Source organism: Anolis sagrei, chromosome 2 (genome assembly GCF_037176765.1).
Source record: "Anolis sagrei isolate rAnoSag1 chromosome 2, rAnoSag1.mat, whole genome shotgun sequence".
NCBI lineage: Eukaryota > Metazoa > Chordata > Lepidosauria > Squamata > Dactyloidae > Anolis > Anolis sagrei.
In genome coordinates this window covers 12,204,522-12,220,330 of record NC_090022.1, presented here as the reverse complement: position 1 = coordinate 12,220,330, position 15,809 = coordinate 12,204,522, and the positions used below count along the sequence as shown (strand labels likewise).

General features: G+C 43.9%; 1 protein-coding gene across 1 annotated transcript in view; it reads left to right on the top strand.

Moving 5' to 3' along the window:
• Window positions 1-14,362, top strand: part of LOC132765756 (zinc finger protein 721-like) — a 55,515-nt gene extending 41,153 nt beyond the window's left edge. Inside the window, exons 7-11 of the mRNA XM_067463807.1 lie at window positions 345-827; window positions 3,449-3,560; window positions 6,060-6,145; window positions 6,396-6,519; window positions 8,522-14,362. Coding sequence (XP_067319908.1) covers window positions 345-827; window positions 3,449-3,560; window positions 6,060-6,145; window positions 6,396-6,519; window positions 8,522-10,053 — 2,337 coding nt within the window. The 3' untranslated portion in view covers window positions 10,054-14,362. The remainder of the gene's footprint in view (window positions 1-344; window positions 828-3,448; window positions 3,561-6,059; window positions 6,146-6,395; window positions 6,520-8,521) is intronic.
• The last annotated feature ends 1,447 nt before the right edge of the window (window positions 14,363-15,809 follow it).

Sequence of the window (15,809 nt, the reverse complement as noted above, 5' to 3'; positions counted from 1 at the left end):
TTGTAGTCTGTCTGCACGATCTTCTTGCAGCAGCTGAGGATATGATCTATTGTTTCATCTACACTTGGGATCTGTCGTCGACTTTTCAATTCTGGCTTTGATGATGATGATGATGATGATGATGATGATTGGTTGTGTCTAAGAAAGCAGGCAAGCTATCTATCCCCTACCTATCCCTAGTTCATCTTTTGAGTTGAAGGTAATTGTGTTTTGTATAGAAAAGGGAATTGCTTTCCCGTCTGAATATGACGGTGAAACAGCCTCTTGCCTCAAGAGGGTCTTCAGAATTGCTAATTCACAGGAAACTTTGTTTTCTTTGTAGGCCTCGGCATCCTCAGTAACTTTGCGTGAAACAGAACATGGCAGGAGAGGAACATATTTCTTTGGCTATGTTGGGAACCGCCTGGGAGAAAAGAATCAAAATGGAGAAGCCAGATGCAGCTTGTTATGAGTTAGGAGAAGGCCTTGATCCTATTCAGGCTGAGCACAAAGGGGAATCCTCTGGAAAAACGATGGAGAAGAACCTGGGGGAGAATGCGCTTAGTCCGGACGCCCTGCACCAGCACTTTGTGCAGTTTGAGTACCAAGAGGCATTGGGACCCCGAGCGGTTTGCAGCCGTCTCCATTCTCTCTGCCGCCAGTGGCTGAAGCAAGAGGAACATGCCACGGCTCATTTTGTGGACCTGGTGGTCCTGGAGCAGTTCCTGGCCATCCTTCCTCCAGAGATGGAGGAGTGGGTGAGGGACTGTAGGCCAGAGACCCCTTGCCAAGCAGTGGCCTTGGCAGAAGGCTTCCTTATGAGTCAGGCAGAAAAGAAGACACAGCAGGTGAGCGTGTTTCATCTTGGTCATACTAATTTGATGCCAAGCGGTGGGATTTTGAGAGCGGAAGGAGGGATCAGGTGATCCAATAAGGCCGAGGTGTCAAACTTGTAGCCTTCCAGATGTTTGGGCCTCACTCCCAGAAACCCTAGCCCAGTGGGCTAACCTGTGGGTCCACGGGTGTTTTGGCGTACAACTCCCAGAAATCCCAGCCAGTTTACCAGCTGTTAGGATTTCTGGGAGTTGAAGGCCAAAATATCTGGGGACCCACAGGTTGAGAACCACTGCCCTAGCCAAGTTGTTTAATGTCAAGGAATTCTGGGAGCTGGAGTCCCAAACACCTGGAGGGCCACAAGTTGGACACCACTGCAATAAGGACACAAAAAGAGATATTCTTTTTGTAGACATCAGGCTGGATTGTGGCTGAAATTATGTAATACAGATAGACAAGAGTAATTCCTGAAGTAAAAAGTTGTGGCTACTTAAAAAATTTCCAAGAGGTTGGGAAAAAGCTCAATTTGAATGTTGGTTAAGTATCCCCTGGTGGCGCAGTAGGTTAAACTGCTGATCTGCTGAACTTGCTGACCAAAAGGTTGGCAGTTCGAATCTGGGGATCAGGGTGAGCTCCTGCTGTTAGCCCCAGCTTCTGCCAACCTAGCCGTTTGAAAACATGCAAATGTGAGCAGAGTAATATATTATCAATAACTTTTCAATAACTTTAAAGCAAAGGTTCTTTTGGCTTGTTGTAGGTTTTTCGGTCTGTATGGCCATGTTCTAGGGGCATTCTCTTCTGACGTTTCGCCTGCATCTATGGCAGGCATCCTTAGAGATTGTGAGGTCTGTTGGAAACTAGGAAAATTGGGTTTATATATCTGTGGAAAGTCCAGGGTGGGAGAAAGAACTCTTGTCTGCTGGAACTAGCTGTGAATGTTTCAATTGGCCACCTTGATTAGCATTTGATGACCTGACAGTTTTTAGGTGTGACTTGTTACTGCCTGGGGGAATCCTTTGTTGATTGGAGATTAGCTATCTCTGAATGTTTCTTGTCTGGAGTTCCCTTGTGTTTGAGAGTTGTTCCTTATTTACTATTATAATTTTAGAGTTTTTTAATACTAGTAGCCAGATTTTGTTCATTTTCATGGTTTCTTCCTTTCTGTTGAAATTGTCCAAAAGGTAGAGCATGTTGCAGTAGTCTATTCTCGATGTAACAAGAGCATGGTTGGTTTTTAATGTTTTTGTTTATTCATCGACGCATGTGTATGTGCGGCATTGAATTGTTGCCTTTGTAAGTCAGCCCTGAGGCCCCTTTGGGGATGAGAAAGATGGGATGCAAGTATGGTACGAGGGTTGAATGAAAAGTAATGCCTCCACCTTCATAAGTCCTCAACAGATGGCAGTACTGGTATGTGGCAGGTACTGGCTTATTTGGTAGACTCTCCTCTACAGTTCCATTTTGGCGGGAAGCCTTAGCATTGAACGGTTGTGTTGTTAAAATGCGAAGTATGGAACCCTGTGCAAACATTCGGTCAATGCGACTTAAGCAATGTGCTGTCATTGAATTCTTGACAGCAGACGGTGTCACCTCAAAGGAGATTCATCAGAGAACACAAGCTGTTTATGGTGATTGTGTTGGTGTGAGTACTGTGCATCATTGGGCGAGTAAGTTTAAAGATGTTGAGGTGGGAATATCTGACTGCGTGACAAACTAAAATGTGGATGTCCTGCGACAGCAACTACCGACTTTCACAAGCAAAACATTGACAGATTGATTCAGGAGGATTGTCGTATCACTCAGAGAGAAATTTCAAGCATAATCGGCATTTCATAAGAGCGTGTGGGTCACATTATTGCTTTGCTTGGCTATTGGAAGATCTGTGCACGGTGAGTTGCGGAAACAGAGTGCCAATTTCTTCCATGACGGCTTCAGAAAACTTGTTCATTGTTGGCAGAAATTTATCCGATTGTCTGGGGATTATGTGGAAAAGTGAATAGTGGTAGTTAAAGAGCAGAGTCTAAAGATTATTTCTGCATTTGATTTATTAAAATATCACCATCCAAACCCAAGTAACAAAGATTGGAGGCATTACTTTTTATTCAACCCTCATCAATTAATTAATTAATTAATTCATCCAGTAAATAAAAACTGAATTTTAACAGACCTTTAAATAGCCTTGAAATGTGCTGTTCTATTGCATTACATTCATTTAATCTCTGTGTTCTAAATTGTTCTCTGTAGATAACTTATTTGCTGTATGCTTTCATTATTGGGAGGGAGGGTAGTTGTTTCAGGTGCTCTAAGGCTGGTTCTCAACCTGGGGTCCCCAGATGTTTTTGGCCTACAACTCCCAGAAATCCCAGCCAGTTCCCCAGCTGTTAGGATTTATGGGAGTTGAAGGTCAAAAACATCTGGGGACCCCAGGTTGAGAACCACTGCGAGTAAGCAACCTGGAAGTCCTCTCCTGGGAAAAAATATGGGATGTAAATGAATAACAGAGTGATGCTTGATAATGGCGTTGCCTTCCTTTTCTCTGGAAATCATTCCGAGTGGTAATGCCAACCTTGTCCACCTTGTTTCATCTTCTGGTTTTACTTTTTCTTTCCTCTCCTGCCTTCTGCTTCCGGTGCAGCGCTCAACTGATCAAGAGATGGGTGAGATGGGAAAGAGTCCTTTGGAGCCCGGTCAGACCCTACATCCCGCTTGGATGGTGCAAGATGTCAATGGAGAGCCCAGCCCAATAAGTAAGGACTATCAGGATCTTTTTCTGCATGGCCCCCTCCCTTCAAGCACAGTAGTATACACTGGACTTTCGTTCCAGGATCCCTTTCCCTGTGGATACTCAAATCTCTTGATGCTCAAGTCCCTTTAGATCAGGCATAAGCAAACTTCAGCCCTCCCTCCAGGTGTTTTGGACTTCAACTCCCAGAATTCCTAACAGGAGTTGAAGTCCAAAACACCTGGAGGGAGGGCCATAGTTTGCCTATGTCTGCTTTAGATACACTGGTGTAGTAAAAGGTTGTCTTTATATGAAATGGCAAAATCAAGTGTTGCATTTTGAATACTTTATGGTTTAAAGTTGGGTGCAGGATCTGGATAGAGAGGATAAGCTGTGTGCCTGAAATAACTGGGCAGTATGGATTGTTTTAAATGTTTCATTCTATCCTGATCACTGTGAGAATTGTTGAAAGCTTTCATGGCTGGAATCACTGGATTGCTATGAGTTTTCCGGGCTGTCTGGCCATGTTCCGGAAGCATTCTCTCCTGACATTTTGCCCACATCTATGGCAGGCATCCTCAGAGGTTGTGAGGTCTAGTGGAAACTAGGCAAGTGGGGTTTATATATCTGGGGAATGATATCCTGGGTGGGAGAAAGAACTCCTGTCTGCTTGAGGCAAGTGTGAATGTTGTAATTGACAACCTTGATTACCATTTAATGGCATTGCAGCTTCAAAGCCTGGCTGCTTCCTGCCTGGGGGAATCCTTTGTTGGGATGTGTTAGTTGTCCCTGATTGTTTCCTGTCTGAAAACAGGGACACAGACATCAGAACAAACGCCACAGGGGTGTTGACACTCTCTCCCCTATGCTAAACAAAACTAAAAAAAATGTCTGGAAATACACTTAAAAAAACCTATTCCAACTTAAATACAAATTCAACTTAAAAACAAACCTACAGAACCACCCTGAGTCCCTTCAGGAAGATAGGGGAATCTACAAATAAAGTTTTATTATTATTGCATTATTATTATTATTATTATTATTATTATTATTACTGTTATTATGAGATACATAACTAGATTAGTACACAGCAAACAAGATCGCTATGCTGGCTTTTGTATTTGATCACATGTCAAGGACTTTCCAAGTATCTATAACTGTGTCATATATCAGCAAATAATGCATGGAGATCTGAGTAGGTTGGCCTTTTGCAGCTGACAGGTGGGAATTTTGTCAGCACCTATTGTTTTGAAGTGCAGGCCAAGGTCTTTAGGCACTTCTCCCAGTGTGCTGATCATCATTGGGACCACCTTTACTGCCTTGTGCCAGAGTCTTTGCAGTTCTATTATTATTATTATTATTATTATTATTATTATTACTATTATTATTTGAAACACAACAAGATTAGTACACAGCAAACAAGATCACTCTGCTGGTTGTTGTATTGGATCACACGTTGGACACTTTCCCTGTATGTGATGTATCAGCGAATAATGCGTGCAGATCCCAGTCGGGTGGCCTTTTGCAGCTGACAGGTGGTAGTTTTGTCAGCGCCAATTGTGCTTATGTGCAGTTGTTATTATTGCATTGTCAAAGGCTTTCATGGCTGGAATCACTGGGTTGTTGTAGGCTTTTTCGGACTATATGGCCATGTTTGCATTCTCTCCTGACATTTCGCCTGCATCTATGGCAAGCATCCTCAGAGGTAGTGAGGGCTAGTGTTGTTATTGGGGAGAGGTAGTGTTGTTGTTGTAGTTATTATTATTAAGTTCTTGTGGGTTTTTTCGGGCTATATGGCCATGTTCTAGAGGCATTTCTCCTGACGTTTCGCCTGCATCTATGGCAAGCATCCTCAGAGGTGAGGTCTGAGGATGCTTGCCATAGATGCAGGCGAAACATCAGGAGAGAATGCCTCTAGAACATGGCCATATAGCCCGAAAAAACCCACAAGAACTTAGTGATTCCAGCCATGAAAGCCTTTGACAATATATTATTATTATTATTATTATTATTATTATTCTGACACAAAAACACAATGTCACTGTTATTATTATTGTTATTATTATTTTTGTTGTTATTATTATTATTAAAAACACAGTATGTCATTATTATTATTATTATTATTATTATTATTATTATACAAATGTCTGGTTGCTGATGACACGATAAAATAAATAAATAAATAAATAATAATAATTATTATTATTATCTTGTTCATAACCTGCCTTTCCTTCCTGAACATCTTCCTTTAATGAGTCCGTTCCATTCCCTTCTCTCCCAAATTTTGATCCTTTTTCCTGCAAACTTACTTTGGCCGTGTGGTTTTCCCAGGAAGATTTGGCATGCATTTATTTAGATTGTTTATGTGCTGTGCCGACATCAGATAGCCTTGGTTTTTTCATTTACCTTCCAGGTGTTTGTGTCTATAAGTACGGATTTACCCCTTTTTAGTGAATATTGAAAGACATCAGTCAAAAATGTGGGGAAATGGTGGCTATCCCTCCTTTTCTTCTGTTTCTTGCAGGAGTTGGAATATCAGCGGGGCCTGCCTGTACAAGCACATCTCTGAATGGTGATGAATCCAAGGCAGCTCCGGCAAGACTGAATCAGGTAGGGGAGAGCATCTCTGGTCAGCCAAGAGGGGGTCAGCTTGTGTTTCCATGCCCCCTGCACCTTATCCTTGGCCTCTTTTCCTTCCCTTCCGTTCAGCTGGCCTGGTCCTGGGGCAGGGAATGCTGTTGTGGGCCATTCCAGCCACTCTGTTCCCTTCCCCCTTTTTAAGTTCCTTTCAGCAGCCCCCAAATGGCCATCTTCACATTTCTAACATGGTTCGTCTCACAGATAACCTGTCTTTCTCCAGGTGACTTTTGAAGAGGTGGCTGTGTATTTCACGGACGAGGAGTGGGCCATGCTGGACCTTGGCCAAAGGGCTCTTCATTGCGAAGTGACAGAGGAGATTCTGGGGATGATGATGATGTCTCCGGGTAAGTCTCCCCCATCCTTAGGCTTGATCAGATCTGGCCATGTTCTAGAGGCATTGTTCATTTGAAAACGAACAAAATCTGGCTACCGGTATTAAAAAAACTCTAAAATTACAACAGCAGAACAACAGAGAAGAAACAATCTGGGACATCTAATCACCTCTCAACAAAAGATTGCCCCAGGCACTGCCAGGCCATCAAATGCTAATCAAGGTGTTCAGTTGAAACATTCACACCTAGCTCCAGTAGACAAGAGTCCTTTGTCCCACCCTCTTCATTCCACAGATATATAAACCCCTTTTCCTAGTTCCAACAGATCTCACTACCTCTGAGGATGCTTGCCATAGATGCAGGTGAAATGACAGAGAAAATGCCTCTAGAACATGGCCATATAGCCCGGAAAAAACCTACAACAACCCAGTGATTCTGGCCATGAAAGCCTTCGACAATACATTGATCAAATATGCCAGAAAATAGCATTGGAGCTCTCTTTCGGTCCGACTATAGTAAAAGGGGCTGAGTCTCTCTTCACAGGAAAAGGGCACAGTGGGTGAGGTGAGGTTCAGATGGGACACCTTTGGGTGGGGGATACTGGAGTCTCCACTACAGGTCCCCTTCAGCCCTGCTTTGCCTCCTCCAACAGCCACTGTGTCTCCATCCTTACTTACTTAGGTGATTCTTCATTTGAGTAGGATTGTTGTCTTCCAAGATCGGTGTCCTGGCAGTGGTTCCGTAGGTGACTGTGGAGCCTGATTCTTGACCTGCATGTTCTCCCGCAGTGAGGGCATCGGTTTCCAGGTGGAAGGCGGTCCTGGTCGGGGTTGGCTTGACACGCCTTCCTCTTGGCACGTTTCTCTCTTTCAGCCTCCATTTGTGCCTCTTCCAATTCTACAGCACTGCTGGTCACAGCTGACCTCCAGCTGGAGCGCTCAAGGGCCAGGGTTTCCCAGTTCTCGGTGTTTGTTTCAGAGTTTTTAAGGTTGGCTTTGAGCCCATCTTTAAATCTCTTTTCCTGCCCACCAACATTGCATTTTCCATTCTTGAGTTCAGAGCAGAGCACCTGCTTTGGGAGATGGTGGTCAGGCATCCAAACAATGTGGCCAGTCCTGTGGAGTTGATGGCAGAGGACCAACGCTTCAATGCTGGTGGTCTTTGCTTCTTCCAGCACGCTAACATTTGTCTGCTTGTCTTCCCAAGAGATTTGCAGGATTTTCCGGAGGCAACACCGATGTAATCGTTCCAGGAGTTGCATGTGAGGTCTGTAGGCAGTCCACGTCTTGCAGGCATATAGCAGGGTTGGGAGGACAATAGCTTTATAAACAAGCACTTTTGTCTCCCTACGGCTGTCCTGGTCCTCAAATACTCTGTGAGATGTAACTATCCATAAGTAAAACCCCTGCACCCCTTGATACAATCTTAGTGCAGCTGGCTTTCAGAGAAGAAGGAGGGTCTGAGCAGAGATTAATGCTGAATAGGAACAAAGGACATAATAATAAATAAAATAATAAACTTTATTTATACCCCGCCACCATCTCCCCAATGGGAACTCGGAGCGGCTTACATGGGGCCAAGCCCGGACAACATATTACAGCAAAATAAAAGCAAAGCATAAACAACAAAAAGCATCATCAAAATTACATAGAAAAAAAGTATAACATAGTCATAAAATAACATTCTAATAAACACAATCACGATAACAACGGGCAGGCCACATGTACAAGATAAAACGATTAAAATCTAATGAGATAAAAAATAGGAGCAGGTTGTTTGCAGGGAACTCTTAAAAACAAGCAGAGTTGTGAAGCTAAACTTCCCATTTGGAGGGCGTGTATTCCAGTGGCAAAAGCGTTTGAGTCCCCCTAAGGGTGAGAAAAGCGGTATAGAAATACTGTAAATAAATGTAAATAATAATGTCATGTTGTGCACCTACTCGCCAAAGGCGCAGCGGACATGAATAAGTTTGTCTTTTGTGCTCTGATCTGTTCTTTCTCTCCCTTCCTTCCAGCTGGTGATGGACGATTGAGTGAAAACGAAGTGGAGACATGCAGACTGCTCTCTGAAAGAGCCACATACAAACAGACGGAGGAGAATGGAAGAAACGAGAAGAGTGGGGAGAAAGCCTTGGCACAGGGTGCGGAGAGCAGTGGGATTTCAACGGGCGATGAAAAGGAATGTATTTATCTTCCGTCTGGGAGAAGCATCAGCTGTAAAACAAGCCTGAATTGTCGCACAGAAAGCAGTGAAGGAGAGATGCTGTTCAAAGGCGGCGATTACGGAGAGATTGCCAGTGTTTGGAAGGGCTTGATTTCCCATCAGACGATGCCAATGAACCCCGAGCCGTTCAAGTGCCTGGAGTGTGGGAAGAGCTTCAGCGAGAAGGCCCACCTCGCTTCTCACCAAGCGGTCCACACAGGGGAGAAACCCTTCCCGTGCTTGGAGTGTGGGAAGAGCTTCACTCAGAGGTCGATCCTCACTCGCCACCAAACGATTCACACGGGGGAGAAACCGTTTGGTTGCTTGGAGTGCGGGAAGAGCTTTGGCCAGAAGGCAGACCTTACTCGTCATCAAGCCGTTCACACCGGGGTGAGACCCTATAAGTGTTTGGAGTGCGGGAAAAGCTTCAGCCAGAAGGCGGACCTCACTTGTCACCAGAGAATTCACACTGGGGAGAAGCCGTTCAAATGCTTGGAGTGCGGGAAGAGCTTCAGCCAGAAGGCAAACCTCATTGGGCATAAAACAACTCACACAGGGGAGAAGCTGTTCAAGTGCTTGGAGTGTGGGAAGAGCTTCAGCCGGAAGACCAACCTCACTTGCCACCAAGCCATTCATACCGGGGAGAAGCCGTTCCAGTGCCTGGAGTGTGGGAAGAGCTTCAGCCAGAAGACAAACCTCCTTGGCCATCAGGCAACCCACACCGGGGAAAAGCTGTTCAAGTGCATGGAGTGCGGGAAGAGCTTCAGCCGGAAGACGCACCTCACTTGCCACCAGAGAACACATACGGGAGAGAAGCCGTTCGAGTGCTTGGAGTGCGGGCGCTGCTTCAGCCAGAAGTCTCTCCTCGTCCACCACGAGGCGACTCACACTGGGGAGAAGCCCTTCCATTGCTTGGAGTGCGGCAAACGCTTCAGCCAGAAGACCAAGCTCACATACCATTTGAAAATGCACAGGGGAGAGAAACCGTTCAAATGCTCCCAGTGTGAAAAGAGCTTTGGTCAGAAGTCGCTCCTTGTCCGCCACCAGGCCGTTCACACGGGGGAGAAGCCGTTCAAGTGCTCGGAGTGCGGGAAGAGCTTCAGCCAGAAGATCGATCTCACCCGCCATCAGATCATCCACACCGGGGAGAAGCCCTTCCAGTGCTCTGAATGCGGGAAGAGCTTCAGCTGGAGGAAAAGCCTCACTGCTCATCAGGCCGCCACAAACCACTGGAACGTCTCCGAGGTGGAAATCGTGACAGTCGGGGACGACGCCATATTTGACTCGAAAGAGTTTGTACACATGAATGTGGAAAGTCCTCCCATCATTGCACACATCTTATGACATTCGCAGAAATTCACTCATACGTAAAGGTAAAGGTTTTCCCCTGACAGTTAGACCAGTCGTGTCCGACTCTGGGGGTTGGTGCTCATCTCCATTTCTAAGCTGAAGAGCCGGTGTTGTCCTTAGATACCTTCAAGGTCATGTGGCCGGCATGACTGCATGCAGTGCCGTTACCTTCCCGCCAAAGCGGTACCTATTACTTTTTGTTTTTTCATGTCAGGAGCGACTTGAGAAACTGCAAGTTGATTCTGGTGTGAGAGAATTGGTTTTCTGCAAGGACGTTGCCCAGGGAACACCCGGATGTTTTGATGTTTTACCATCCTTAGAATCATAGAATCATAGAGTTGGAAGAGACCTCATGGGCCATCCAGTCCAACCCCTTGCCAAGAAGCAGGAGCCTTGTGAGAGGGTTCTCTGCATGGGGAGCTGGAGCTGACAAAGGGAGCTCATCCGCGATCTCCCCGAATTTGAACTTGTTACCTGTCGGTCTTCAGTCCTGCTGGCACAAGGGTTTAACCCATTGTGCCATCAAGGGCTCCTGTTATCAAATATGCTGTAATCAGTGAGAGAAGGAACAATGTAAATGTATTAAATCCTTTTTTTTACATCAAAGAACCCAGGCAGAAAGAAGAGTGGATAAGTACATGAACTGGAAAATGAGCTTCAGTGAAAGGTGGATTTTCATTTGAGAAATATTGATATGGGGTGACCTGACAAATGCTTGGCATGCGGAAATTCTGTTGTTAGGTTTTATTGCTGTTGCTGCACCAAAGGGACCACACATTTGAATTCATTGAGTGTGAAAAAAGCTCTTTTTAAGAGAGAATATCATACGAGGGAGATCCAGAAAGTAAGGTTACAAGATTTTTTAAAAAATACAAAGAATGAATATATTTTAATCAAACTTACATGGATTGTAGCATAAGTATTACATTATTTTTCCACATAATCGCCATTCAGGTCAATACATTTTGTCATCCGTGGGACGAGTTTTGGATGCCTGTGTCATAGAAATTTCCCTCCACCTTTTTCAGTCAGTTCGTCACTTCGATTTTCACTTCCTCGTTGTTGGAAAAGTGTTTTCCACCCAAGAGTTCCTTCAATTTATTGAACAGATGATAGTCACTGAGTGTGAGATCAGGGCTGTGAGAGGGGTGGCTTCAAACATCCCAAGCAAATGAAGTCAGTAACTCTTGTGTTGCATGAGCGGTGTGTGGACATGCATTGTCATGAAGGAGACGGACTTCTGCTGTCAACATCCCACGACGTTCATTTTGGATGGCTCTGCGAAGTTTCTTCGTGGTCTCACAATATATTCCATACCCATTTGTCACATGCTGTCTTGACATGTTGTCTCCATCAACTGAAATGATTTCGCAATGAATTGCAGTGGTGTTCATGCCCTTAGGAGTTAGTTGGCGCATTACAGTGGAAACTTTGCACTTGGAGGGAAACTGAATGAGGATGCTCATCTCTAACCTTCACCACAATGCTAGTGGATGAGTTGCTGATGACTGGCACTGCTCGTTCGCTTCTGCTGGCTTCCGTACTGCATGGCAGTGATATCAACTTCCCCCGAGAAAATTCCCCATGAGAGCTACTTGCCTTGTAACCTTACTTTCTGGATAAACTATGTATTTTACATTCAAAAAACATAGTAGTAGATAACAAAAAGAGGGGACCTTTGTAGAGGATACCCCACATGATTAGATGTCAAAATGAGTTTTAACCAGAAACCAAGCTTAACATGATTTGAGCCAGAGTCGGGATTTTACTGTTTTCTCAAGACCAGGATTAAATCTGCTCAGCCATGGGTGCTTTTGAACAAATCACATTCTCTCAGCTTCAAAGGAAAGCAATGGCAAACTCGCTCTGAAGAAATCTTGCCAGGAAATCCCCACAATAGGGTCACCCTAAGTCAGAAATTACTCAATGGCATACAGCATGTAACATGACTTTGAAAGGTAAAGGTTTCCCCTTGACATTAAGTCTAGTTGTGTTTGACTCTGGGGGTTGGTGCTCATCTCCATTTCTAAGCCGAAGAACCGGCGTCATCTGTAGACACCTCCAAGATCATGTGGCCGGCATGACTGCATGGAGTGCCGTTACCTTCCGGCTGAAGCGATACCTGTTGATCTACTCCCACTTGCATGTTTTCAAACTGCTAGGTTGGCAGAAGCTAGGGCTACAGTGGAAGCTCACCCCACTCACCGTATTCAAACCGCCAACCTTTTCAGTCAGAAAGTTCAGCAGCTCAGCTCTGCCACCGGGGGCTCCATGATTTTGAAACTCATAATTAATTTTGGGTTTATTGGATTACTAATCAACTTCTCTCATGACAATATAAGAAGGTTTTGTGGAAATTTCAAGTAGAGTAACTGAATATGCTGGACACAAAATCATGAATTTGGAGATGTAAATAAATAATCTGAACGGTAAGACATAGAAATATAAATGTGAGTACCCATGATTTCTACAGCTACATAAAGAACAGTTTGGTGATGTGGGCTGGAACAGGGAATTCTGAATTTGAATCCACTCCTCAAGGTCAAATGTTGGTTTTTGTGATGAAGTCTTGTAAAACGAAATGTTTTGTATACAATTGTAATTTAGAGATACTTTTGTCTTTGAGCAAGTAAAAATCTTATACTTCATTATCGGCTTGTGGTAGGCAGTGTGTGTGATATGCAAACAGAAAAAAAGTTTCACATGCAGATTTACAGAAGTATTTACATATTTATCACTTACCTTTTAAGTAGTGAATTTTGATTTATTTTGTGTGAGGTTTGAGCACAAGTAATCTTATCTTACCTGAAGATTTAAGACTCTTTGGTGGGAAGAGTGTGAGGAGAAAGATCTGGCGTCACAGAGATGACCACAAACCTACTCGTCTTTCTGGGAGAAATAAGTAGTTCTGAAGCATTGTTTTGTTGTTTTTTTTGGTTGGATGGATGATGTTTTTTGCCTCTGCAAATGGAGGGTGATTATCGGGCAATTTGGAACACTCTGATAGATCCTCCTCCACAGCCTGGAGTAAATTTTGTGTAATAATAATAATAATGATCATTATCATCATCATCTTTATTTGTATCCCATCCCATCTCCCCGCCAGGAACTCCAGGCTGTTGTTAGTGAAAGGACCTCCAGACTGTTGTGACTTGATTTGTAACTAGATCAACTAGATCTGACTCCCAGGAGCTTAGAAGCAGCATCTCAGAAGGTTCATTTTGTTGGGCGAGTGGGTTTATAAACAAAAGACCTTCTCCATAAATGCACAGCAGAGTAACTCAGCAGCAGCGTGACCCAGCCTCAGTAGCCCAAAAGTAATAAAAAAAACAAAAACACACAGACCAATGTTATTTCTTCCGTAGGAGGCTCTTCTTTGTAGTAAAATAATATGGTTGCACTATTTACAAGAAGGTTTCCATGACACAAATAAAGTTCAGCCTTCACACTGGAGCTTCACACACGAGGCCTTCTCTTACCGAGGCTTCTCTCACAGACTGAGACCTTTCTCCCACTGAGGCAAACTAACACAGAGGCCTCCCACACTACAGACACACCTGCTTCTATAGAATTGCAGATTTTGCTGAGTCTTTGCATTCATTTAACCCTTTCAGTGCTTGAATCACATTTTTGTAATGGAAAATAATCTAGTTAATTTATAATATTGCTGACACATCCCCCCCCCCCCCCCCCCAGTTGACATGGAAAATTTAACTGAAAATGTTTCAAAACTCCTTTGGAACTCAGTATACACAGCATACATATCTATGCCATAATTGTGCTAGCCAAGAAGTGTGAGGATAGATGAAGATGAAAGACTTGGCAGTGAAGCGAAGTGCTGTTTTGTGGTTTGGACCCCACCCCCTGCCATAAGTAGACCTGCTGGACCCACATCTCATGCAGTGTTTGCAAGCTTTTTTGTTTTTCCTATTACAGCTTCCAGAAGAGAATAAACCCAGCATAGTTTTTTGGATTTTCGGGAAATTGTAGTCCAATTCCTTGAGATTTGGATTTTAAAGAGCTGCAGATTCCCCACAATCGCCCTTTTCCAAGGCGAGATTGTACGTGGTTTAATTGGGGCACATACGTATTCTTATTTAGATTGATTTGCATCAGTCAGTTCCATTAACAGACAAAAAAGATCTATATTGGTTGGTTGTTACAAGGTCCATAGATTGTATGAAGTTAGACCAAGTTAATCCAAAACTTCTCTAACAGTGATGGGATGAGTCTTTATTAGCCGTCTTTATTAGCCAAGATAATGAGTGGATGCAATATCTTAATAAAATTGCTATGATTATTGTCTTGTTTGTTTTTTCTCTCTTTTTGGGCAAATTGATTTCTCACTTAAGGCCAGGTTCCAGATTGCAGTTGTCATTGAATGATTGCTTCCTGTCTGGATTTCCAAAAGTCCACACAGACATATAATCTACTTCAATGTGTATTTTATACAGCTGTGTGGGAATCTGATCCCAGGTTTTCTACTTATCCCAGATTATCTGGCAATGCAGACTCATATAATCCAGTTTAAAGCGGAAAGCCTGGGATCGTACCTTGGAATATAGGGCCTGTCTGGAAGAGCCCTGAGTCTGACAACCAGGGACATATTGTTAGTGTAATGTGGGCCCTGCTGACCTCAGAGGAAGGAGAAAGCAAACCCCTCTCCGAGCAAGAAAACCCCTGAGATATATACATAGTAGGGCTGCCATCAGTGAAAAATAACTTGGGAGTCGTTTCTGGTGTGAGAGAATCAGCCATCTACAAAGACGTTGCCCAGGGGATGCCCAGATGTGTTGCAATCCTGCAGGGAGGCTTCTCTCATTTCCTGCCAGGAAGTAGCACCCAGTAATGAAAGGACCAAAGCATTGATATCTCCAGCCTGTCCCCTGTTCAAATATCAGCCAGTATGCCAACACCTTAAAGCAAGAAATGGTTTTCTATGATCTACAAAGGTACTTGCAGGAACACCTCAGCAAGCAAGAGTCCAAAAGTGGCAGGCTAAAACCCAGAAACTCAATCCACAGTGTAACAGATTAGTCTACCTTACAAGGTTGGTGTAAAGGCAGTAACAGGCCTGGCTTGGAAATGCTATGGAAAAGGGGGGGGGGGGGGGGAGAGAGATTGGCGGAGTCAGAGGGAAAGAAAGGAGCTAATGCAGCCAGAGTTCAGTTCGGTTTGGAGTTTGAAGAGTTAGGTTAGGATTTTTGACGGGGAAGGAAGGAAAGAAGAGTTTTGGGAACTGTTCTTAGATACCTCTTTGAGGAAAGTAACTGAAGCCTTCAGGGAGAAGGGGTAAGAGATACAGTAGGCCTCTATAGTGTTAAGAGTGCTGGTGTGGAAAGAGGATTCAAAAGGTTCAAAATAACCTGTTTGTATTCCTGTGTGTGGAACATTGTTTTTAAGAAACTCATGAGACAAATCTATTCTCTTTACAAGTAAAGCCTGACAGATTACTGAAACCACTACGCATCTTTACTGTTCAGGAACAAAATAAACAGCATATTCTTGTTTTATTTCACCTGAAGAGTTTGTGTGTCTTCTTGAACATTCTAGCAAGGAGGTGGCCTATGGATGAATAAATGGTGGCAGTTAAAGAAGCCTTAAAAATAAAATTGGTGACAGCAACGAAATATATAATATACAGTGGTAGCATCCCACTATCCCGTCGTGTGTGTGTATGTGTGTGTCCCTTGTCCCTCTCGGCCTCGCTGGCCTGTTGTCCTTTTTATTGCACGTGACTTGGAAGGCGC